At 41.2% G+C, this 26778-nt stretch overlaps 2 protein-coding genes across 2 annotated transcripts in view; one reads left to right on the top strand and one right to left on the bottom strand.

Moving 5' to 3' along the window:
• Positions 1 to 5529: 5529 nt before the first annotated feature.
• Positions 5530 to 9377, top strand: LOC125240106. Its single transcript, XM_048147952.1, has 3 exons — positions 5530 to 6249; positions 6934 to 8708; positions 9311 to 9377. Exons 1-3 carry the CDS (start codon positions 5530 to 5532, stop codon positions 9375 to 9377), a joined length of 2562 nt encoding a protein of 853 aa, XP_048003909.1.
• A 13334-nt stretch (positions 9378 to 22711) lies between these two features.
• Positions 22712 to 26778, bottom strand: part of LOC125240107 (serine/arginine repetitive matrix protein 2-like) — a 32108-nt gene continuing 28041 nt past the window's right edge. Inside the window, exon 10 of the mRNA XM_048147953.1 lies at positions 22712 to 23341. The gene's annotated coding sequence lies outside the window, so the exon portion shown is untranslated. The remainder of the gene's footprint in view (positions 23342 to 26778) is intronic.

A 26778-nucleotide genomic window follows, 5' to 3' on the forward strand; every position in this document is an offset into this window, starting at 1 on the left:
AAACGAAACTGTGACATTGTAGTGATAGGTTGCCAGCCTCTCGCCTACGCCACAATTTAACCCATATCCCACAGTGGCCTTCTACGACACCCACGGGAAGAAAGGGGGTGGTGAAATTCTTAACCCGTCACCACGCAAGTTAACATATCCTAAGTAAATAGGATTTACTATTTCCTTTGACTGAAAACACTGCTAATACTGCTATTCAAGATACTCTATGGGCACATCAATACCCTGGACCAAACTGTAGACGGTATATCCTCGTAATTAAATGAATTACTAATTCGTTACAAGGTGTATACCCTTGCCTCGATATAGTACAAAAATAATTTAAGAAGTTTATAAACTTAGTTATCATACAGGTAAAAATACTACTACTATAGTAATCTTTTAACACTGGTCACACGTGCGAGAGGGACACCAGCCCCAACTTTGACCCTCTCATGTGGACACACTTTTACTAGTCTGATAAGAACGCCTTTCTGCACCGGTGATAAAGTTCAATTTAGTATGGCAAAAAAAGTGTGAGCTCAGTCCTATTGAAAGTCCATGGAGTTGTGTGACCGAAGGTCTAGGACGTCCGTCTGTTACAGCGTATGATTTATAAAAATACGATGGCAACACTGCCACGGTTTTGTGGTAAATTCCAGCTGAAATGTCAAATATTGTTTTGTCTCTGTTCATTCGCTTCTCATAATTTTATATAACCAATCTCTTCCGTAGCTTAATTTTATTGTTTGTGGTTCGTGGTATTGTTGAGTGCTGTGTTGGGTTTCGCCATAAGTATTTTTTAATTAGACAACATAAAAGAAAAGCGCCTCGTTTTAGTTTAAACTAGTGAAAATGTCTGGTAACTTTAAAAATTTTTACCAAATAGTACAAGACGTCTTACGTTCTGGAAGTTCTCGATGGGATGAGGAGTTAAACCCCGCGGTTCGAATTCGAATGGGCCCTAAAGCATTTAATGCTAAGCTTATTAGGGAACATTTCCTTAAAAAGGCCCATTATTTTGCAGAGGGTCAGCCTATGCGAGACTTGACCATGTTTATTACTTTATTCATCAAATATGGCAATAACATACGGAAGGCATTGGCAGAAATCAACAGTGAAACTTCACTCAGAATTGATATAAAACGTATGCAGTATGATTTAAATCCTACTAGACGTGGACTCAAGCAGGACCAACTGAGTCTATCTAGGATTGCTCACGCTTTTCCAACAATCACAGCAAAAGCGATATTGGTGAATAAAACACGAGGGATATTGCATTATTCAACATTTTTTGGTCAAGAGTTGCCGTTGGTGATGCAACACACAATCTTCAATGGTTTGATACCTGCTGAACCATTTACTGATGAACTAAAGGGAATAGCTTTGGTTTTGAATGTAGAAAAGTCAGTGATACTTTCAGGATTGACAGCCATCGGCACAATAAAGGAGACTTTTGGAGAGATGATAGAATCTTCAATTGAACATGTAGATGCTGCTATTAATAATGGTATAAATGATGAACAAAAGGTGAACATATTGGAAGAGGCGGGGATTCTCGTTAAAGCCGATGGAGAATTGAAACTTGCAGAGGCAACTGAAGCTCTTGTAAATAAACTTGAAGCCATAAAGAGTCTCTACGCACTGAAGTATGCAGCCGCAGTGCGCAAGGCTAGAAGGATTTACAACGCTGAAGAGGTGAATGATTCTGATTCAGACTAAAATGATTCTTTAAATGAGTTTTGAATGATCTTTAGACTTATATTGACCGGGATATAGTTAGACCGTGATTGTGATTACCTTTTTGATTTTTGTCGAGCTCCCGATATTTCGACGCAGTTGCATGCATCAAGCTAGGAACATACTACGCGGACGTCTATATAAGTCGGATTCTTTAAATGTTATTTTATAAACCAAAAATATTATTATATACATCTATACCTACCTAAAGAAATATTTGTAGGTACTAGTGTTTCTTAGTAGTGATAAATTGATCTTGTTTTAATCCTAGTTATTAATAATACATATATTGAAGAGATTCTTGAAGTTAATATTGTTGTTATATTTACATTTTGTCACTGCCGAGGATACTCGTGGCGCCCAATGTACTTTCTAAAGTACATAATGGTTTCAATGGAATTTTAACTTTCATGTAAACAAATAAAATATAATTTCTTTTGTTTCTAAAATTTTTCGAACAAATGAAATTGATTCAATCTCAAGTACAATAAGAATCAAAATTCCCTAGCAAAAAAATTCTATGGTGGGCGCTACGAGAATATACATATATGAAACAGGGACAAACAAGAAAGTTTCATATAATCCTTTTCCCTTTTGTGTCCGGTAGAGATAAATGGGAATAACACTTTAATGTTTGCAATTGTATTCCATTGTACAGTCAGCAGCAGAAGTTGCGTAGCGGGCAAGGTCTTCACAATGACCCTAACACGCTCTTATTGTCTTAAAAATAAGATCGTGTCAAGTTCATTTTGAACACCTTGCCCGTTACGTAACTCATGCTGCTGACTGTACCTACTTAATATTTCTTCAACTGAATTTATTGCATTAGGTACATTCATCATCAATTCATCATGGAGATTGTAATTATAATTATAATTCATTACCAATAAGTAAAATTCCATTCCACTTAGTAATTATATAGGCAATTATGGATCCAAATAACATGTTCATTGGAGTGATTAAGATAGTTAAGTAAATAACTTAGTATATTAGACCACTAATTATATCTAAAGGTCAAGTACATTACTGACTGATTGATTTGTTTGTTTTATAAATAGATTATGGCAATATGTAAGATTTTTATATAAAAACTTTAGGTTATAAACATGGTTGCTATGTTGTTTCGTGTATTGAGGTGTGCAATAAAGAGTATTTGTATTGTACTGTATTGTATTGTTATAAACACAAGCATCAGTTAAATAGTCACCATGGAAGTCATAATCATGGTTTATCCCTTGTAAGTAATACCAGGGGCGGCTCACTCCGCGAAATATCGCCGCGCTACAGGCACATGCCGGGGGCCGCGAGTTCGCGGCCCATTCAGTTGTGACGACCTTCGCGCGGCGCAATAGAATTCGATGTCAGCTGCTCGCGTGCGGTCCGTTTGTTAATATAGGTAAGAATTTAGAATGGCGGCATTTTGTGAATATCAAAGGAGTGAGCCTTCTGTACTTGTACTATTATATATTCTGTGGTAATACACACGGCACCGTCGGTAACTAAAGGCAAATACGAAGTGCCAAGCCAAGAGTAACTAACTACTATGTTTAATGTCTGCTATTTGTAATCTGTTATCCTTGTGGTGAAATAAAAAATATTTACTTACTTACTATGGAGATATTGGAGATAGGTGTTTGACGAAACGTCTACCCTACATATTAAACTGTTTTCCTGCATATAACAGGACGGAGCGCTTTAGCAATGCTGAACCGAGCCTTTGAAGCTTTAATGGTCAAAAGGTATAAAATAACACGAAAGATGGTACAAAATAATCAATTTATTCGATTTGGTTTCAACATCAACACAACCACATCTTTGTCCAACTATTTACAAACATACAACACCACATTGCCCACAAGATATTCCAAGAATCAAAAACCTAATTATTAAGTAAGAATCGTAGAACACTAGACCACACATAGATGGCGCCACAAAAAAATGTCTTGTAGCTTTCGATTATACTTGCAGATGGCGTTATGTGTCACTTTTGACATAGATTTATGGCTCGAAAGTGTCACTTAACGCCGATCTACAAATAACTGTGGTGTAGTGTATGCGCGTTCTTAGGCGGTCGCTTTTTAATGTAAGGGATGGTATGATCTTATATTCGATCTATGACAGAGATGACAATAATAAAGCTGATAAAATAAAATTGAACAAAAATCGTTTTTTACCTCCAAATTGACATTAATGATATTATATACAGAATGACACCTCTGTATATTTTTACAAAACTATCAGTTCATAAACGTGAAAGACCAATAGGCTAGTTTCCTACTAGTCAAATCAGCTTCTTTTTATGAACTGTCAAAACGATTTGCTAATATGGAATTACTATGAAATACTGCGGAGTGACGTCACAGTCAATATTTTTCTCTTTGACTTATTAAATAGAAATTATGTTTAAACATAAATACTGTCCATGTTTTTCTGCTAATTATGTGGTGCTTTATTTCGTGCACTGCATAAAATATTTTATTTTAAGTATAGGAAACTAGCCTTTTGATCGTTTTCATTCTTAGGGTTCCGTACCAAAAAGGTACAAAAGGAACCGTTATGGTGCGACTCTGTCCGTCTGTCACATTATTCATTTATTTCAAAACTTATTTCTAAGGGCTTGTGCACATCCGATGCGAAGTCTCCTCACATCCTTATAGTCAGACCAAGGTAAGTTAGCAGCGATTTTGGCATTAACCGTTTGAGATATAACACAATGTATGGCGAAATTCTCTGTAATGTACAAAGACATGGATATGATGTGTATACTGCGCAATAGGAGCGTCCGTCTACAAGTGTGTGTGGGTTCATGAACTTGCGATAAATGTGGACCATTTTTTTCAAAGCTGTCCTCCGACTTTTTTTTGGATTTGGAATTTTTTATGTGGTTTCCACTCAGAATCGCGAGCTCTTTCTATCCTAATAGGAGAAAAAAAGTGTCCCAGGTTTTTATCCCATTCCATTACCAACTTACCATTTTTTCATACATTTTGTATGGCGGCAACGGAATATATGGTTTGAAAAATGTATGGAAATCTTAGGACATTTTTGTTCTTCTATCAGGGTCGATTCTAAGTATGAATCGCCTAAAAATATCCATGTTACAAAAAAAGTGGGGTGGACAATTTAAAAAAAAAATGGCCCATGTGTGTGTATTACCTCTACAAATTCAAAAACTTCGTACATTCCATTCGTGCCAGCTTCAGTAAATGTGCACCAGCCTTTACAGTATCGTTAACAGATGTCTTTTCAATATAAAATTATTACATTACACTCATACAAAATATTACACCTAATTTATACTAGACAAGCACACCGCTCAGTATCTATGTACATCTTCAAAAATACAATTGTGCTTATAAGGAAGCAATTACAAAACAAAACTATAGTTTTATTATTAGCTACTTAGCTTACTGTACATCATCAGATATATCTAAGGGGCCAAAGTCGTCATAAATACGTAGACACGCCTATATTTTCATAGTGATCAGACATATTGAGGACCTTGGCCGTTTCGATATATGATAGCTGTTGCCGACAAGTACCGATCGCCGCTCGGGGTGAGGGCGCGCGGGGCGGGATGACCCCACCAAACAGAGATCCGATTGCGAGTCATACCGACCGGACGCAATTTGCTTTTTTAATTATCTTTTTCGCTAATTTCCTATATATGTACTTACCATTGTGCTGTATAAGTTAAATAAATATTATAGTGCATAATTTGGCCATTTTCATTAAAAAGAACCACATTAAACTATAACAAAGTGGTCTTCGAAGCCGGATTCTATGATTCGTACACCAAAGATGGTCAACACACGTAGTACTACAAGACGTGAAAGGGAAAGAAAAGAAGAAGAATTGAAGCAAGCTACAGTGCAGCAGCCGCAAACACCTGTAAAAGATGAAGATTCGAAGAAATTGGTAGATAAGACTATTATTTTAGAAACGGGTAGTCAGATAAAACCAGAACATTCCGGACAAACAAAGGACGCGAAACCGTTAAGTCATTGTTCGCGTAAAACTAGCTACCACGGTTCGAAAAAGTCATCTTCGTCGTCTATTGTGGCACAAAGGAAGAAGCTGGAACTGGAAGCTGCTGAAGCAAAGGCTCGCATACAAATGGACTTGATAGAAAAAAAACTACAAGTAGATCTCGCCAACCTTGAAGAAGAATACAGTCCATCTGAAGAATCTGTACCGTCAGAACAAGACCATCAGTCAGTTAAAAGTGATGTCGCCAGGTGGGTCGAGCGCAGCCAGCTGGAACTGGAGTCACAGCACGTCCCCAAGACTGGAAATAACCCGGACGCGCTGTGTTCGTCGGCAGCAGTGGTCGCCGGCACCGAGTTGCCAGTTCAGCAGTTAGCCAGCGCACTAAAGGAATTGGCCACCGTATCTGCATCCAACAATACCCAAAACGCCAGGCTGCTGAGCCGCATCAGCACCCCGAAGGAACTGCCCTTGTTCTACGGTGAACCAATGGAGTGGTTGCAATTCAAACAAGCTTTCGAAGAATCGACCAGAGTGTGTAATTTCAGCGATATTGAAAATATGTGGCGTTTAAGAAAGTGCCTACGTGGGCCCGCCAAGGAATCCGTAAACGCGCTGCTTATTAGTGGTACGTCGACTGAAACCGTTATGTCAACACTTGAGTTACAATTCGGAAATCCGGAATTAATAATATCGCGCATGTTGATGGAGATTAAAAAACTACACACTCTGCCACCGGAATACCACAAAGAAATAGTTACGTTTTCCGTGAAGATTAAAAATTACGTCACAGCTGTTCGCGCCCTAGGTCGTGGAGAGTACCTGCAAGAAATTAGCATCGTCGGCGCTATTTTATCGAAGTTACCTACGGTGTTGCTACCCAAGTGGAATGACTACAGTTACGCGCTGATTAAAGAAGGAAATAAATCTAAACTCGATATTCTCTCCGAATTTCTCCACGAAGAAGCTATGAAAGTGTCAACCTGCAGTGCTTCTCTTATGCAAGTGCGATCAGACTTTAAACGTAAAAACTATAGTGAAAATAGTGACTATAAACCGCAGACTATTTTAGTTCAAAGTGCGCACACGAACAGTACCGATAATAAGTGCCGCCTTTGTCGCGTAGGTAAACACGATTTACCGGACTGCAAAAAGTTTAAAAAATCACTACGCAAGGATCGTTGGCAGTACGTAAAACGATTCGGTTTGTGTTATAAGTGTTTATTATCGCACCATGATAGACAATCGTGCACGGCCGCCGCGTGTGACGTGGAGGGGTGTGGGCAGGCCCATCACGGGCTCCTGCATTACGTACCGGGTCAAAGTTCGCGCTCGAACCATTATAACGTTGTGGAAGTGTCGGACACTAGTGCTCAGACTGAAACTGTGACGCATATAGACGTTGACCAGCGCGAATCGTTATTAAAAGTTGTGCCGATATACCTACATGGACCTAACGGTAAAATAAAAACGACTTGTATGCTTGACGATGGCAGTGGTGTGTCGTTCATAAGTACGGAACTCGCGGAGCGCGCGGGACTGCGCGGGCGCAAACAGTGCGTTAATGTGCGCGGCGCATGGCTCAATTCAGAACAACAGTGCGAAACACAGCTGATCGACTGCTCGATATCTAATAATGACGGGACAAAGTTCAATTTAACCGCGCGTATTGCACCCCATCTGGACTTACCTGTGCAAAACCCCGGACTTGTTAAGTGCGGTAAATATAAGTACCTAGACCGTATAATGAACTATGTGTGTGCTGAAAATCAGAAACCTGAAATTCTCATCGGACAAGATAACTATCATTTGCATGTACCACGCGAGATCATAGAGGGCAGCGAAAATGAGCCCTACGCGACGCGTACTCCGCTGGGCTGGTGCGTGCACGGCCCGTGCCAACGTGCAGCTGTAATGAAACAACGGAAGATACACACTTCATTACATCTCAGTTATACCTATGAGCAAGATATGGCAATTGAAAACAATGAAATACTACGTGAACTGCAAGAAGATATGCGTCGATCTTTCTCCATCGATTCTATGGGCGTATCTGCTAAACCTCGGCAGAACTCGGAGGACGTACTGGACCAGGAGCACCTGGAACAAACCTCTGAACTTATCGATGGCCAGTGGCAAGTCGGCTTACCTTGGAAGGATCCTCACTGTGTCACCGTCGACTCGTATCCAAATGCACTGTCACGACTGAAAGGAGTTGAGCTGAAAATGAAAAGGAGTGAAGAGTATGCACGAAGGTATAAAGAACGCATACAACATTTGTTAGAAAATAAATATGCTGAGAAGTTAGAAAATCAAGTCACATCTGCTAGAACATGGTACTTACCTACTCATGGCGTCGACAATCCAAATAAGAAGAGCCTTCGTCTGGTTTTCGATGGGTCAGCTAAAACAAAAGGGTTCAGTTTAAATAGCTACCTATATAAAGGCCCCGACCTACTGGTACCGTTAATAGGAATCATGTGGCGATTCCGCGAAAACAAAGTTGCGATCTCTGGCGATATCAAAGACATGTTTCTCAGAGTTAAAATAAAACCCGAGGATCAGCAAGCCCTACGATTTCTATACCGAGATAACCCCGAAGAACCTATAGATACCTACCTGATGACGTCACTCATATTTGGAGCGAATTGCGCGCCGTTCATAGCGCAATTCATTAAAAATAAAAATGTGAGACGTTTCGAGTCTACATATCCAGAGGCGGCTAACGCTATATACACGCAACACTACGTCGACGACTACATTGACAGCTTACCTGATGACCAATCTGCAATTAAGCTGGTTCGTGACGTCACATATGTTCATGCGCAAGGCGATTTTCATATACGCAATTGGAATAGCAACAGTCAAGCCGTCATCAACAGCATTCCAAAAGAGACTTTGGGAAGCAGCGCTGTAAGGTTCAAAGTCGGACAACAGTACGCGGGCGAGCGAACACTTGGTTTGCTGTGGAATCCAAGTGAAGACACGCTGGGGTTCGATGTATCGCTAAAAAAGTTATCTGAAAATATTATCAACGGAAAAGAAAGGCCTACGAAAAGAGATATTCTGCGAGTTGTAATGTCAATTTTTGACGTGTATGGATATTTGTCGCCTTTCACTATAAATGGAAGATTAATTGTTCAGTTAACGTGGCAATTGGCTGTAACTTGGGATGAACAAATACCTGATGTCATCTTCGAAAAATGGCTAAAATGGATTAATCAATTAGAATTGATGAGAGAGATACGTCTACCTAGACACTACCGTCGTCATGCTGCTACGAGTGAGAGCGAGACAGTCACAACGTCTACGAGCGCAAGCGAGATAGACACCGCGCCTACAAGTGTGAGCGACACAGCCACGGATACCGCGAGTGCAAGCGAGACGCGGCTAGTACCTGTTATCAGTGCGGCGGCCGGCGGTGATGCGCCCGCACAACAACAAGGCTCAGTAACTGTAAACAACTATAATGATCTACAACTTCACGTGTTTTGCGACTCATCAGTGCAAGTTATGTGCGCGGTGGCATATTGGCGTTGGCAAGAAAACAACGTAGTCCGCACGGCGTTCATATCTAGTAAATGTCGTGTTGCAGGACTGAAGAAAACGAGTGTTCCACGCTTAGAATTGAATTCGGCAGTTATGGCAGCTCGATTAGCTGACACGATAATTAAGGAACACAGAATAAAACCAAATAGTCGTATATTTTGGTGTGACGCCACAGTGGTCCTGTATTGGGTACGAAACAACGCGCGTACCTACAAACCTTATATCGCGAACCGGCTCGGTGAAATAGATGAGCTAACAAATGCGAGCGAGTGGAGATATGTACCTACGCACCTAAACGTCGCCGATATACCTACCAGGGAGTCATTCGACCGTTGTGTGTTACCTACCGAATGGATTCAAGGACCTGCATTTCTACAAAAAAGTGAGAACGAGTGGCCACAGAATATTTTGGACGCCGACGTAAACAATGACGATTTAGAATGTGTTGTGATGATGACGTCATGCAATAGGGTAAATGTGCCTATACCTGAACCGACAAAGTTTTCATCGTGGTTGCGATTACTCAGGGCCACTTTTATAATGCTAACGTTTATAAATAAATGTAGACACATAAATGAAGACGACGGCGCCGTAATGCAGAAAGCTGAAAACTTACTTATGAAATATTCTCAAGCACAGACGTTCTCTGAAGACATACTGAAACTGAAAAATGGATCATACTTACCTAAAACAAGTAGATTACTTACCTTATCGCCGTACCTCGACGAACACGGGGTCCTACGCCTCGGGGGCCGCATCGACGCCGCTGCTGAAGTTGGACCTGAAACAAAACGACCTTCGATCTTGGACGGACGAGACTACATAGCACGGCTGCTAGTGAAGCATCATCACGTTCGCGCAGCCCACGGGAACCAGGAAACTGTCGTGAATAACCTGAAACAAAGGCATTGGATATTAAGATTACGACCGACGGTTAAAAATGTTGCAAAAAAGTGCATGCTATGTAGAATAAGAAAATGTAAACAAGAAATCCCAAGAATGGGAGACTTACCGCCTGCCCGCGTAGCTCATCATCAGCGCGCCTTTACCTACACTGGCGTTGACCTCTTCGGCCCTCTAGAAGTAACTGTGGGAAGAGGAAGACAGAAAAGGTACGGAGTGTTGTTTACATGTATGACAGTGAGGGCAGTGCACATAGAGGTAGTTAACTCACTTACCTCCGACTCTTTGATTATGGCTCTCAGACGAATGGGGGCACGACGCGGCTGGCCGCAGTATCTATATTCTGACAACGGTACTAACCTTCGAGGAGCGGATGCAGAGCTGCGAAAGTCAATCCAGGAGTTGGACCAGGAGTATCTAAAGCGTGAATCGTTAAACTATGGGACTAAATGGACATTTATCCCACCTGGAAGTCCACATTGGGCTGGAGCTTGGGAGAGGCAAATAAGGACCGTAAAAGACTGCATGAAAGTCGTGCTGAAAGAGAGAGCCCCCCGCGAGGAGACTTTGTGTACATTTTTGGCAGAGGTCGAGAGCATAGTGAACAGCCGGCCGCTCACACACGTCTCCGTCGAACCTGGAAGCATAGAAACGTTAACTCCAAATCACTTTCTTCTTGGTTCCTCTTCCGTCTTACCTCACCTCGGCGCTTATAATGACTCCAAATATTTTTTGAAAAAACAGTGGAGAATAGCCCAACGACTGGCTGACCTATATTGGCGAAGATGGGTTAAGGAAATCCTCCCAGACCTGCTACCACGTAAAAAATGGACACAAGAAGTGAGGCCCTTACAAGTGGGAGACCTCGTCCTAATTGTAGACCCAGATGGCCCTCGCTGCGCCTGGCCAAAAGGCTTGATAGAACAGCTGTTTCCAGGCAAAGATGGCCGAATAAGGGCAGTCAAGGTTAAAACCAAGAGTGGTGTGTTTACCCGATCCGCTGCACGCGTCGCCCGCATACCAGTAGATGGTGAGTGCTGCTAAGCAGTACTGGGCTGGAGGATGTTGCCGACAAGTACCGATCGCCGCTCGGGGTGAGGGCGCGCGGGGCGGGATGACCCCACCAAACAGAGATCCGATTGCGAGTCATACCGACCGGACGCAATTTGCTTTTTTAATTATCTTTTTCGCTAATTTCCTATATATGTACTTACCATTGTGCTGTATAAGTTAAATAAATATTATAGTGCATAATTTGGCCATTTTCATTAAAAAGAACCACATTAAACTATAACAATAGCTTTACAATTAGTATCAAATCGATAATAATATAGCGATCAAACGGCTCAAATATAATAACATTTTTATTTCTGTGGTAAAAAAAAATGTTTTACAGCCTCACCATAAATATGACTATACTAGCCTTTGCCCGCGGTTTCGCTCGCGACAAGTTCGAAAATTGCGGAATGCTACAAACTTCCACCCCCCCTTTTAGGGAAGTGGGGGGGGGGGGGGGGGGGGGGGTCAGAAAGAGACCAAAAGTAGCCCATGTCACTCTCCATCCCTTCAACTATTTCCACATAAAAAATGACCAATGACCAATTCGTGGAAGGAGTGGAATTCCGAGCTCATATAACCCGTCAACCTTCAAATCAAGAGTGAACAGGCATCTTCTGGGCGAGCTCACTCCATCGTAGGCCACGTCTTTGCCTTTGGCTAGTCTGTGGCCAAGAGTAAGCCCATTTATAATTAAAAAAAAAAAAAAAGTCGCTCCGTTTTGCCGTGAAAGACGGACAAACAAACAGACACACACACTTTCCCATTTATAATATTAGTATGGATGGAGGGCGCTGATATACTGATGTATGGGGGTGCCAGCGACAATTCAGATTAGTCTGAAAAAAAAATAGTTGTAATGAAATTCCGAAACATGTTGCATACTCATATATTTCTGGTTAGGTTTTACCATATATTTGGCGATTTTGACCGTCTCTATCTATTCAATGCTGATTGTAGAGTCTCGTTCAATTACATCTACACAGTTACGGGATCAAAATTATCTGAACAGGTTTTTATACACGTAATATTAGGCACTGGTCCCTATAAAAGCGAGAGCTATGAACTATCGGCGATAGAATAGTTATTTTCCCCTCACTAGCTCGGAAACACGTGTTTTGTCCTTTAATACCAGCGGGAAAAAACGCATTTTATCCACTAGTAGGTAAAGTAATTTGACCTTGAATAAAGTCAAATTAACTGCTTTAAAATTGATAAAAGTAGGTGAATCTAGTAATAAAGATGATTTACCACCTATGGAACTACTGGAAGCAGTGATAAACGCATTTTTTGCTTTGTAGTTTCCTCGCTATAGTGAGGGGAAAAGTTTTGTGTTACACTCGGGTGCAAAATTCTATTTTAACGCCGAGTGTGGAAATGAAAGACTATGTAACTCCGTATAGACAGATAAAGTCTAAAAAAAACGTACCTCAAAACCATACAGAAAAAGGTACGATGAGCTAGATGACGATACACCTTTGGGGTACGCTCGGCTAGATGGCGCTAAAATTAATATTTGACATTTTAACACATATCAAGCTAAGAATATGGGCTAAATTGTCAAAACGGAGGTTCAAAAGTTTTAAGCCTGTGTCGAGAGATGGCAGTCTATGCACTGTGATTACACATTTTATTTTGACAGTAATTCTCTATAATACTCGATCCTCTTTGTCATAGCTCACTCGCTTTGGTGGTACCAGTGCCTTAGACTCTTGTTCAGATATATTTGTTTGCGTAACTGTATACTATTACATATTGCATAAATTTACTCAATTTCAATCTTATTTCATTAAAAATAAGTATAATAGCATAAACCAGATGCTGATAATGGTTACTTATTAATTGACTCATTATATTAAATAAATAAGTACTAATTCAGGCATTACTTAAGCTACGAAATTTCGCTAAATAAAATTACTTATTAAAATTATCGATACAAAAAAAAATAAGTCTATTGCATAAAACCTTAAACTTAAAAATAAAGATGTCCGTATTGACTAAAGAAAACTGTGCAGTTGCAATGTTTTATGAAGGGCGGAACATACGTAATGGGAATAAATGAAAAATTGATACAATTTTGATACTATTAAGCAATTTGATGTATACCATATGGCACTGGTCCCACCGCGAGCTAGTAGTCTATGAGCTATCGGCTATAAAAACGAACAAAAGATAAGCACTCCCGTGCAAATAAAAGAGACACGGCGATATTAATAGCTGAACGCTGAGCGAGTAACTATAAACATCGCCGTGTCTCTTTTATTTACACGGGCACTCCTCGGACACTGGCGATCAAATATAAGAAAGAGGCGCGTTCCTAGCACACAGTCTAAGCTCGTGTAGGTGAACGCGTACCATGCTTGTATGAGTGAGATATGACAGGTCGACTGTTCGCGTTTTTGACAGGCGGCAACTGTGAGCTAACCGAGAGGGGGCGGGCGGCACTTTCAGTGGGGAGAGGGAGTGCCCATACCGTACGATAGTACTTAAGGCTGCTTTCAAAAAAAACGTCAAAAGAATGTAAAATTGATAGTTTTAGTCGGTGAAATACTACACTTTCCGTTATCCAATAGATTTATTTAATTCAAGTTCCAGTTAGAGCATCTTATTATCTTGATTTTTATAAGACTGGATTTTTGAAAACTAACTCACTAAATTAATTATGAATTTTTCTCTAATGCACGTTTAGAAAAACGCACGTATAGAGCTGAATCAGTCGATCTTATTTGTAAAATTTGGACAATTTTGAATATTAAAACGGGTAAATTTATAATTCGTATATCCTGTACCACAATCATTTCAGACTAGATTTTTATTTTAAGTTTTTGAAAAAGAGTAAACTAGCCTAAGGCGAATTCAATTTTTTTCAGAAATTACCTAAAATTAAGTGACAATTTCTTTAAAAATCTACATCACATCGAAGTAAGTTTTGTACTAAATGAATCTGCAACGTTTAGTTAAATTGCTGTTATGCCTTAGTGATTATAAATTGCTATTATTTGTGCCGTTTGTATATCCGAGGTCTTTATAGAGAGAGAGTACGTCGTAGACGTCGCATCGGACCGATAGATGGCGCCATCGTTCGTTGTAAGTCGCTCCGGCGTCTCACCGCCGCGATGTTGGTAGTCCCGTTTTTCCCCACCTGCAACACAAGGCCCCCCGCGCCCCGACTCGCCACCAGCCACCCACATTGTTTCGTCGAACGCCGAAGTGACCGGTTGTCGCGTATTCCGTTCGAACATTTTTACAGCATGGTGTCTCGAAATTAATCTTTTAGTTTCTATTTCCTTGTTATTTCTGGTCAAACCAGAGTTATTCGTGTTTTTATTTAAAAAGTGGCTTATAACGTTTCGGAATTATGAAATTTTTCAATTTCATCCGTCAATTCTTTCTTCCCTTTTAATTTGCGCTCGTTCGTCTTGAATAATGAGATATATTATGCCTCGCTAGCGATCATTATTCGTCTTTCGGGGTTCTCACTATAGAAATGAACGAGCGGTGCTTTATGATTCTACCCACTTTTTTGTAAGAAAGTTCCATGCTGCAAAAATCGTTACCGTTAATCAGTTTTCTTTTTAAACTATTCGCATTTCCGAGACTAAAGTAGGAAGTGTTATCCGCGTATTAAAAGTTTCGCGCGAGAATATAAGCGGTAACGTAGGTAAGTTGCTCCGCCGGGGACCACGTGCTCCGGGGACCACGTGCTTCGCGACCGCGTGCTGCGCGACCTGCGGGCTGCGGCGGCGGCGGCGGGCGCGGTGGAGGAATACCGCGCTTCAAGGAGGTTTGAATTTCTCCGACGAATGGGTGAGCAGATTCATATTATTTTAGAAAGAATATGTTCGGTTTCCGATTCGGTGCGGAGGCCCCAAGCCACGTGTCGGCGCCGAAACTTACTGTAGCGCTGCGATAGCGCCGCTGACCGCGGCAGTGTTGTCCGCCGCGTCGGCGCCGCCGAGGTTGCGTAGAAGTTGCCTCCTCGGTAACGATGGCCATCTCTGCGGTGCCGCCGAACAACGTTGTGGCCGCCGCATAGGCGTCGCGTGCGACGCTGTAAGTATGTCTGCTGCTGCCCCGACGCGAGCGCCGTGCCGTTAGTGATCAGTCGTCAATACGCAGGCTACCAGCGCGGCCACCTTCTGCCCCCGCCACAACGCCGCGAGCCTGCTGAAGCTGTCCACCAGTATCGCTGGCCGCCACGCTTATGCTGGCGCCTCGATGGTGATGCAGAGCGTTCGTCTGCCGTGACAACGCCGCGATCCTGCTGAAGCTGTCCACCAGTATCGCTGGCCGCCACGCTTATGCTGGCGCCTCGATGGTGATGCAGAGCGTTCGTCTGCCGTGACAACGCCGCGATCCTGCTGAAGCTGTCCACCAGTATCGCTGGCCGCCACGCTTATGCTGGCGCCTCGATGGTGATGCAGAGCGTTCGTCTGCCGTGACAACGCCGCGATCCTGCTGAAGCTGTCCACCAGTATCGCTGGCCGCCACGCTTATGCTGGCGCCTCGATGGTGACGATGCAGAGCGTTCGTCTGCCGTGACAACGCCGCGATCCTGCTGAAGCTGTCCACCAGTATCGCTGGCCGCCACGCTTATGCTGGCGCCTCGATGGTGATGCAGAGCGTGCGTCTGCCTTGACAACGCCGCGAGCCTGCTGAAGCTGTCCACCAATATCGCTGGCCGCCACGCTTATGCTGGCGCCTCGATGGTGATGCAGAGCGTTCGTCTGCCGTGACAACGCCGCGATCCTGCTGACTGTCCACCTGCTGTAGCTGTCCACCAGTATCGCTGGCCGCCACGCTTATGCTGGCGCCTCGATGGTGATGCAGCGAGCTCATCTGCCGTGACAACGCCGCGATCCTGCTGAAGCTGTCCACCAGTATCGCTGGCCGCCACGCTTATGCTGGCGCCTCGATGGTGATGTAGAGCGTTCATATGCCGTGACAACGACGCGAGACGCGACCCTGCCGAAGCTGTCCACCAGTATTGCTGGCCGCCACGCTTATGCTGGCGCCTCAGTGGTGATGCGGAGCGTAATACTGTTAACCGCTGCACAGGCGTCGCAATCCTTCTGCTGCGTCTGCCGTGACAACGCCGCAAGCTACTTGAAGTTTTCCACCGGTGTCGTCGGCCGACACGCTCATGCTGGCGCCTTGATGTCGCCTCGATCGCACGAGGTAAGATTGCAGACGCGGCGACCTTCATCGCGCCACCGAGCGCAATACTGCGGCTGCCGCGAAGGCGTCGCTAATTTTCCTGCCGCGTTTGCCGTGACGACGCCGCGAACTCTGTTGATGCTGTTCACCGATGTAGCTGACTGCCACGCTGGCGCCGGTGCCTCCCGCGCTGACGGCGGCGACCTCGAGAGGGCCACCGAGCACGATACTGCGCGACGCGACAGGGCATCGAGACGCCTTTCGAGCTGACGACGGCCGTCTCAATCTCACCGCCGAACATAACAGCGTCTGCTGCAGTGACAAGCTGGTAAGATTGCTGATGTGGGCCCTTGGTGCTGCTAGCCGCCACGCTGATAACGCCCGTCGCGCCTAAGATGTCACGCTCACCGCGAACACTGTCTTCCCCTACAATGGTGCCACGACCACGACTATCCAGGCTCCGTCTGCTACGGTATCGTTGCAGACTCTGTTGCTGACCAGGCTGATACTACCCTCCAATGTGACGCCGGGCGCCGCTATCAGCTGACATCCCGTACACTATGGTATCCACTCTTCTCTTTCCAGTTCCCGTGAAGTACGACTGTATTTACACTCTATTTTGACCAAGGACTCCTCCGTCGCCGAAGTGAGAACAGATAAATTCTTAAGATGCTACGTCCTAACGTGGTTTGGAGACCCATAGTTGAACGAGGTAAGACGTCAATAACCGGACGAGGAGCCGCACTGCTGCGAGGGTGTCCTGACGATGTTCGCGAGCTATCTAATCGGAGAGGCGCCTCGCGAGAAGACCCTGTGATTCCTGTACATCGCTCATTGTGTAGGTCAAAGACATCGTAAAGGTTTGCGGAATTAAAAAAAAAAAAAATCCCTTTCAGAATGTCCAGATCTGAATTCGAGCCAGCGTCCTGCATCCTGAGCGTGCGTCTGTTTACCGGGCGGACACCAAAACCGATCGGCAATCTGGCCGCGGGGGTTCCAAGTACACGACGATTTCCCGGAGGCTTGTGGCGCCCCCTGTCCATTCGAGAGATTAACTTATTCGCCGAGCCTCTAATAAACAAATTGGGAAAAATAAACCTGCTTCGCCTTAGTGAACTTCAGATTCCAGCTCAAAGCGAAAGGGGCCAGGAACTCAGGAGTACTTCAGTAGTTATCATCTGGCTCGACTATACTCAATTAATATAGTGCTTGATTCGATCGTAGAACCTGATTTCATAAATTTCACAACTTTCGTGGTCTACAGAGGAAGGTTGCACCGCTGCAGTTTCCAGCATTACCTCGTACAGCTGCCGATAGCTGTAGGCCAATCGCCCCTGTTTTGCTTGCATCTGCAGCCCGATAAGACCTTCAATAATCGGAACATTGTACGAAGTAAAGCTCTTCCGATGGAGAATAATCTTCAACAGGCGGTGGCGCTGGCGACTGAAGTGACATACAGCCGGCTTAAGGTTCGCATAGCACTATATGCTATGCACAGTTCAGTTGTATGTTATGTTATGCTGTACGATGGCAGGACTACATCTCTTCTGTTACGAGTAACTACGACAGTAACTGCTGACTCCAACAGACTGTCGTACGAGGTCAGTATGCACCCCCTGGGAGCCAAGTAAGTGACCTTCGGTGACCTCGCCTTCTTCTGCTTCGCCCGTCATCGTACCTCTTCGTCTGCGAGAGCCCTGCATTACGCCGTACAACGGTACGTATTAAGCCTCCGCCACACATAAAGCGCATTCCGCTTCGCTATCAGCGCGCTGAATGCGCGTGCATTCCGCTCGCGTCCCGCGCGCGTTGCGCTCGCTATCAGCGCTCGTTCGTTCCCGCTAGCGCCCACTGGGCGCAACGCCAGCGTTAGTGCGGTGCACCGCCATTATTGCGCTCCGCCTACGCTCTTAAAGCGCGCATGTGTGGCGGTGTTAAATTCACCCCTTGACCTGCTACCACGACGTGTTCAGCAACCACCAGCGATGCGACACTGACGTCTCCACCTCTCAGTCTACTCTGTCGACCTTCATTGCACGAAGTAGAAATCCGTCGCATTGGGTTTTGGATTAGGTAATGGATTACCCTAAGAGTCAATGACTGACTTAAAGAAATCGACTGATACCTCCGTCCAGTGTAGTAGCAATCGACAGCGCTCGTACTTTTCATCTTCTAGGCTAGTCTTACCGAGCGATCGGTATCCTCAAATGCCCTCACTAAAAAGAGTTCAGAGTTCAGGAGTCTCGCTTGCAACCGCGCTCGCTTGACGCGAAATAGTCTGATCGAAAATACCAGTATTGTAACAAATAGCCCTTGGGCACGTGAGTGATGACCTTTTTCTGTGTTTGATATGGACGTAAGACGTTGGACTTTAAATAGTCATATCAAAGCTAATATTGATTTAGATAATTTTTACGAAGGGTTGACAAAAGCAGTATCAATTACGTTACCCTGCTACAGTACAGATAGTTACACTACTTTTACAGTTAATTTCCACACTTTGTGTCTGAAATTGGGTTTATAACCTGATAAAATAACGTGTCTGTTAATAATAATAGTGTATCTAAGGTTTTTGTATCTTGTTCAAGTCAGCCTCGCCTACATCTTTTTTTTTTGGTTTTGATCTGCGATGTATAATAATGTCATTTCTCTAACTATTCGCTGACTAAAGCTAAACGTCATCACGAAAATCTCTTTATGCGTTTCTGGCACCGAGATATTCGCGGATCGAAGGCTATTTCGACTGATACATCTAATCAAATCGGTTCAACTGATTCACTTATTCTTCTATGCTATGCCATGCCAATAGGGCTACCAAAGGCTTGCGCGCCAGCTGACTCGCCACCAGGAGATAATAAACAGGTCTCTATAAAGACCTCGGATATACAAACGGCACAAATAATATAAAAATTTTACCTTCCAATAAAATTTGTATTATTTTGCCTGGTATATCCGAGGTCTGAGTGATGCCTTCCTGGTAGGCTTAATATACCGTCGGCACTTCTCCTCAACAATGAGGGTGGCTGGTGGCGAGTCGGGGCGCGGGGGGGCCTTGTGTTGCAGGTGGGGAAAAACGGGACTACCAACATCGCGGCGGTGAGACGCCGGAGCGACTTACAACGAACGATGGCGCCATCTATCGGTCCGATGCGACGTCTACGACGTACTCTCTCTATAAAGACCTCGGATATACCAGGCAAAATAATACAAATTTTATTGGAAGGTAAAATTTTTATATTATTGATTTTTGCCAATTTTTTGAAAACGAGCCTTCACCGGTACAATTATTACCACTTTTGGACATTTTCTCATATTTTGTTAGACCAAGTAGAAAAAGTCCTATAATATGATATATATTTATAAACTACTCGCAAAGCCCTTTAATTTGATACCACACACGGTATGATCAAGCGCTCGGTTGCGATTTCACTATTTTTAACACGAAAGCCCTCTTAACTACTTTGTTATACTGTGACGGGAGTGATTATCTTTTGTTCGTTTTTATAGCCGATAGCTTATAGTTAATTAGCTCGCGGCGGGACCAGTGCCTAATGGGAATAAATGAGAAATTGATACAATTTTGGCACTATTATGCAATTTGATGTATACCAAACAGGGTGGAAAAATAAGGGTTGAAATACATTAATTTCTTCGATGACAGATTTTATATACACATGTTAGGCTCAGTACTTAATTGTGCGTAGATTAGTACAATGATAATAATTTAACAATATTGCAGTCACATTTGTAGCTAGAAGTAGCATAGCGTATTTTATCTCTGTATACCTACTTGGTTCAACTGAACTTATCGAAAGAAATTTATCTAGTTTTGTTCTTATTAATTATGTATAAATGTTTATTTAGATAAACTGAACCTTGGGCAGTACGATAATGTGAATAGAATTTAAACTAGCTTATGTTTACTTATTTTATCACACAGATTGGACGAGAGTTCTTAATATTAAGTATTATTACTTGTAAGGTACAGCAGGGCAAATCTCGACTGGGGGACAAATGTAACTGGTACATTTTTTCCATGTTTTACAATGTTTGCATTATTAAATAGTGTCCACCGGTTATATATGGTAGGCGTGTTCAGGATACATGTAGAACTCAACATCATAGTGTAATAATGGAAAAAATGGATCAGTTACATTACAATTGCCCCCCAGTCGAGATTTGCCCCGCTGTACCTTAGTTCAAAATTGATCGTAAAGCCCACCGTACTTGAATGTATATTGTTTTAATGAATGAAAGTCAAGCAAAAATGAAAAAAAAAAAATAATTATTTGGACTGGAATCAAACCTGCGGCCTTCTCGAACACAGGTCCAGCCGCTCTGATCAACTGAACCATTAAAATCTTATCTATATACACCATTTTTTTTGTTTTCCGATAAATTCGACAATTCGTTAGGTTCATTATCAGGAACTACATTGTATAACACTTTTAGTTAAATTCGCAAAAAAAAAACATCATTTTCATACATAACAAATGAATTAATTAGTGTGAGAGACCCTTAAGAATAACATTCAAGTTAGTGTCAAGTGATTGACGGCACATGTCAAAACAAATAACATTAGGAATTGGTAAAGGCTGTGACACGGGATACCCCCATTTGCCAGAATTTCATTTGCCATAATTTTATTTGCCATCCTATTCAACAATCATAATATTGTTTCTCATAACATCTTATGCCATAATCATTGTTTACTATATTAATCTAGTGCCAGAAACTTTGTTTCACATAAAGTCAGTTTCCATAATGTCATTTGTCAGAATCATCGAAATCCGTAATTACCACATTCCATACCATCATTTGTCATACAAATTAGCGTCCAGAAAAGTCAATTTCCATAATGTGCTTTGGCAGAATCGAAAACTACTATAATAGGTACTAGAAGGACTAGAGAATGAAACTGCTATCAGAAAGTAGGTTAGGTTAGGTTAGAACTGTGACCCCCTGGAAAATGAAACTGCTATCAGAAAGTAGGTTAGGTTGGGCGTCATCCATATATTACGTCACAGTGTAAGGGGGGGGGGTCATACTAAATGTGACAATCCCTGTTAAAGGGATACAAAAAAGCGTGACATAGGGGGGGGGGGGGGAGGGGTCCAAAAACCTAAAATTTGGTGTGACGTAATATGTGGATGATCCCAGGTTAGAACTGTGAACCTCTGGAAAAGGAAACTGCTTGAAAAGTAGGTTAGGTTAGGTTAGAACTGTGACCCCCCGGAAAATGAAAATACTATCAGACAGTAGGTTAGGTTAGGTTAGAACTGCGACCCCCTGGAAAATGAAACTGCTATCAGAAAGTAGGTTATGTTAGGTTAGAACCCCCTGGAGAATGAAACTGCTGGAAAAGTAGGTTAGGTTAGAACTGTGACCCCTGGAAAATGAAACTGCTATCAGAAAGTAGGTTAGGTTAGGTAATAATATGGGCAACAATTAATATGGCAATAATTGCTTATGGCGTTTGAATATTCTATGAAACCATATTATTGCACTTAATAATATGGCTAACAAATAGTATGGCATTGTATGATTATGGAAGGTAATATTCGGATAAACAACGAGTATGTCATATGATTTTTATGGTAAACAAATCATTCGGGCAAATGAAATTCAGGCAAGTTAGATTCGTGCAAATGAATATTATGTTAAATGACTGTCGGGCAAACAATAGACAACCGCTGTGACACACGTGTTCAGGAATTATATTTTCTTAATAACTCGATAACTGCAAGAGTTAAGGCTCTAGTTTCTTAGAGAAATTAATTGTATTTGATGTAATGAATCTTCCATTATCGGAATTCAATAAAAACAGGGTGTATATTACATTCTTCCTTTTTTTCTTATTTGTAAATGAAGGGTTTTTTATATCCCGTTTTGGTAGTTGTAGCAATAAAAAAATATTTATTAAACCTTAAAGTATAGTGGGCGTTACGAGGTACTCAAGATACTTGAGATCACATACATATACACCGTGTTTTTATCGAATTCCGTTAACTTAAAGGGAAGGTAATATTGTCTTCGGTTACCGCGATAGTTACTCATGAAATAAAACTATGGAAACGGATTAAATCGCGTATAATGAATTTAAAATACATCCCGACGTTTCGAACTCTTTACAGCGTTCGTGGTCAACGGGTGACTGAGGAAAAATTAAAATGTGCAAAAGCTACCCACTTACAAGAAATATTAACGAACCATGACCACAAATAATCTAGATTTCTAAGGCAGGTTAACACACTATTAATAAAGCTAGTTATACAATATTCAAAAAAATTTTACCAATTTTTTTTTTTTTTTAAGGGAAGGTTCTTTAGGTCAAATACAATTAATTTCTAGAAACTAGCATCTGAATTCTTACGGTTGTTTATCAAGTGATTAAGAAAATAAATTTAACTACTAAACACGTATGTGGCATTCCTTATCACTTCCTAATATTAGATTCCTTATGTTATTTGTTTTGACACATGCCATTAGACACTTGATACTGACTTTAATGTTATGATTATGATGTTGTACGGAAACCAAAATATTTTTTTTCGAGTTTAACAAAAAGCGGTATAATATAGTGGTTCCTGAGGACCTAACTGCGTACTTTTTTTATTCACATGATAAATTTCCATATTGTGACTAAGAAAACATAATTAAGTAAAATTATTCTGATTCGAAAGCCTTTCTAGCTCAATGATAAGGTTCAATTCAGTCCTATCAAATTTAACGGAAAACAAAAAACACAGTGTATAAAAGTTTAAGAATTCCAAAATGGAAATTTAATTTTATTTTTCTGACACTACCTTACACATCTATTTCTGTATCTTCAAAATGTTCTTACATACTGTGGCGTGTGATGTCTATTCCCTTAACAGGCCTCGAGCCTTGGCAGTGAGCTTTCGAACGCGGCCTCGCGACGATATGGACACCGCGGGAGCCTCCGATCGAGAGCTCGATGCTGCAAGAAAGTAATCACATAAATAAACCAAATACCATTATTACACTATGATGTTGAGTTCTACATGTGAGCAGTTCCCGAAAACTTTGTACATAGCCACGTCGGCAAAATTTTTATTGATCGTCCTATTTTGTTACCAAGTCGACTTTCGTAAGATATATACAGGATAATTAATAAATAAATAAATAAATATTATAGGACATTCTTACACAGATTGACTGAGGCCCACGGTAAGCTCAAGAAGGCGTGTGTGTGTGGATTAAGTGAGCACCTTCCGAAAATAAAAAAAAATATGCTGATCATTTAGTAAAAGTTCTAAAACAATTGTAAAACGAATCTCTGAATTTGTAAAAAGATAAATCAAAAGATACAGCCATTAACATGTGCTCACTCAGTTCTCACAAACTACCAACGAAAACAGTGAATGTATTCATTTAACATATAATATTTATATACTAACATTTAGTAAAAAATAGGCCGACCTACCTCTATAAATATTAGATCACCTAGTGACGTATTAAATTTTTTACAAATAGTTTCTTATGCTCACTCAATCCACACACTTTTGAAAAGCCGAATTTTGATGAAAAACATAAGATTTAGACCGCTATTATATGTGTATACCTAGTTTAGTAAAAGTGAAATGGGAATTTGTAAAATACAAAACGAACCACTAAAGTGTCAGGTTTTTTTATAATAAATTTTTGTAAGTGCTCACTCAGTCCACACGTTTTGAGAAAGTTAAAAATGTAAATATCTTACGATTTGTAGCACCTAAGACACTCGAAAGTACTTCAACATTTAGTAAAAATTTTTACTAAATATCCACCATCTAATATTTTATATTCGTTGTCTGGTTTTAAAGATATTCAGACATAACTTTTCTCATACAAATGTATCAAGTAGGGTGACCACACTATGTCGGCTCCTGATTTTCCCCACCTTCCCATTGTCATATTGAGATTGGGGAGTTTCGTTCAATTTTGATAATAGTTTACCGGATTTGTAAGTGGGAGCGAGAAAAGAATAACTATTTCTCGCTCCCACTTACAAATCCGGTACGCTCATCTGTTAGCGCGATTAGATTACCAGGTTCTGGTTTCTTACTAGTGAAGTATTATATTAATTGCCAGGTTCTGGCATTCGCCCGGTAAGCGAAGTACGCTGGTTCGATTCCAGCTCGGAGCACTGGAGGCTTTGGTCACTTTTTCTTTGTATATGACATTTATTTAATGTTTAGAACATAATAGTAGTGTTACTACTTAAAATAACAAGTTAAAATATTTTCTATGAAAGTAATTTAATTTGTTCTTAGAGGGAAGTATTATATTCTTTGTTTCTTACCAATTATTATTCATGTCCTTTTTAATGCATGCATGTCGATATGGTTATTATCCTGACGTCGATAAAAATTACACAATACACATCATCACTAGGCCAAGAACATAACCTAAAAACAGTTTGCAGATGGAGAATTAATATGGTATTAGTTTAATATTATCAAAATTGAACGAACGAAACTCCCCAATCTCAATATGACAATGGGAAGGTGGGGCAAATCAGGAGCCGACATAGTGTGGTCACCCTACTTGATACATTTGTATGAGAAAAGTTATGTCTGAATATCTTTAAAACCAGACAACGAATATAAAATATTAGATGGTGGATATTTAGTAAAAATTTTTACTAAATGTTGAAGTACTTTCGAGTGTCTTAGGTGCTACAAATCGTAAGATATTTACATTTTTAACTTTCTCAAAACGTGTGGACTGAGTGAGCACTTACAAAAATTTATTATAAAAAAACCTGACACGTTAGTGGTTCGTTTTGTATTTTACAAATTCCCATTTCACTTTTACTAAACTATACACATATAATAGCGGTCTAAATCTTATGTTTTTCATCAAAATTCGGCTTTTCAAAAGTGTGTGGATTGAGTGAGCATAAGAAACTATTTGTAAAAAAATTAATACGTCACTAGGTGATCTAATATTTATAGAGGTAGGTTGGCCTATTTTTTACTAAATGTTAGTATATAAATATTATATGTTAAATGAATATATTCACTGTTTTCGTTGGTAGTTTGTGAGAACTGAGTGAGCACATGTTAATGGCTGTATCTTTTGATTTATCTTTTTACAAATTCAGAGATTCGTTTTACAATTGTTTTAGAACTTTTACTAAATGATCAGCATATTTTTTTTTATTTTCGGAAGGTGCTCACTCAATCCACACACACACCAAGAAGGCTTGTGTTGTGGGTACTCAGACAACGATATATTTAATATATAAATACTTATATACATAGAAAACATCCATGACTCAGGAACAAATATCTGTGCTCATCACACAAATAAATGCCCTTACCGGGATTCGAACCCGGGACCGCGGCGCAGCAGGCAGGGTCACTACCGACTGCGCCAGACCGGTCGTCATAATGGTGGTGTGGTGTTATAATTAAGAAAATATAGATACTAGAGAACCTTAATGATGAAATAAAACTTACTAAAATCTCAATTCGTCAAAAAAATCTCGGTAACAAAATAGGAATAATAAAAACAAATTTAACTGTTTCCTTAATAATGTACAAACTTTTCAACAAGTGCTGATGTATCCACTGAACACGGTGGACACTATTTAATGATGCAAACATGGAAAAAATGGACCAGTAACATTAGCCCCCAGTTTAGATTTGCCCCGTTGTACCTTATACTCGTTTCCTTTTTGCTGCTACCAAATACATATGTAGGTAACTCCGTATAGACAGATAGTCTAAGAAAAAAACGTACCTCAAAACCATACAGAAAAAGGTACGGTGGCCTAGATGGTTTTATACCTTTGGGGTATGCTCAGCTAGATGGCGCTAATATTAATATTTGACATTTTAACACATATCAAGCTAAGAATATGGACCAAATTGTCAAAACAAAGGTTCAAAAGTTTTAAGCCTGTGTCGAGAGATGCACTGTGATTACAAATTACTAAAATTTTTACTGTGACAGTAACTCTCTATTATCACAGTATAAATAAAGAGTACTATCGTACAGTATGGTCACTCCCGCTCCCCGCTGAAAGTGCCGCCCACCCCCTCTCGGTTACCCCACAGTTACCTCCTGTCAAAAACGCGAACAGTCGACCTGTCATATGTCACTCATACAAGCATAGTACGCGTTCACCTACACGAGCTTAGAATGTGTGCTAGGAACACGCCTCTTTCATATAAGTATTTGATCGCCAGTGTCCGAGGTGTGCTATAAGAGCATTTCTTTTTTTTTGCCACTTTAATGAAATCTGATATTTTTGAAAAAAAATATGCTATTTCTACTCAGAATCACTACCTTTTTCAATCCTAGTGGTTAAAAAAATTGTCCCATACGAGTGTTGTATGGGGTAACAAAAGAGGAAAGTATCAAAAATGTATGGAAATTCTGGGACAC

Source organism: Leguminivora glycinivorella, chromosome 26 (genome assembly GCF_023078275.1).
Source record: "Leguminivora glycinivorella isolate SPB_JAAS2020 chromosome 26, LegGlyc_1.1, whole genome shotgun sequence".
Lineage (NCBI taxonomy): Eukaryota > Metazoa > Arthropoda > Insecta > Lepidoptera > Tortricidae > Leguminivora > Leguminivora glycinivorella.

What these genes read in the sequence shown, in the direction of transcription:
- LOC125240106 (XM_048147952.1), top strand. Translation starts at nt 5,530, where the DNA reads ATGGTCAACACACGTAGTACTACAAGACGTGAAAGGGAAAGAAAAGAA. An exon ending in CTTTCGAAGAATCGACCAGA is followed by an intron (nt 6,250 to 6,933) that starts GTGTGTAATTTC and finishes TTGTGTTATAAG; the next exon opens with TGTTTATTATCGCACCATGA. An exon ending in CCAAGTGAAGACACGCTGGG is followed by an intron (nt 8,709 to 9,310) that starts GTTCGATGTATC and finishes GTCGTGTTGCAG; the next exon opens with GACTGAAGAAAACGAGTGTT.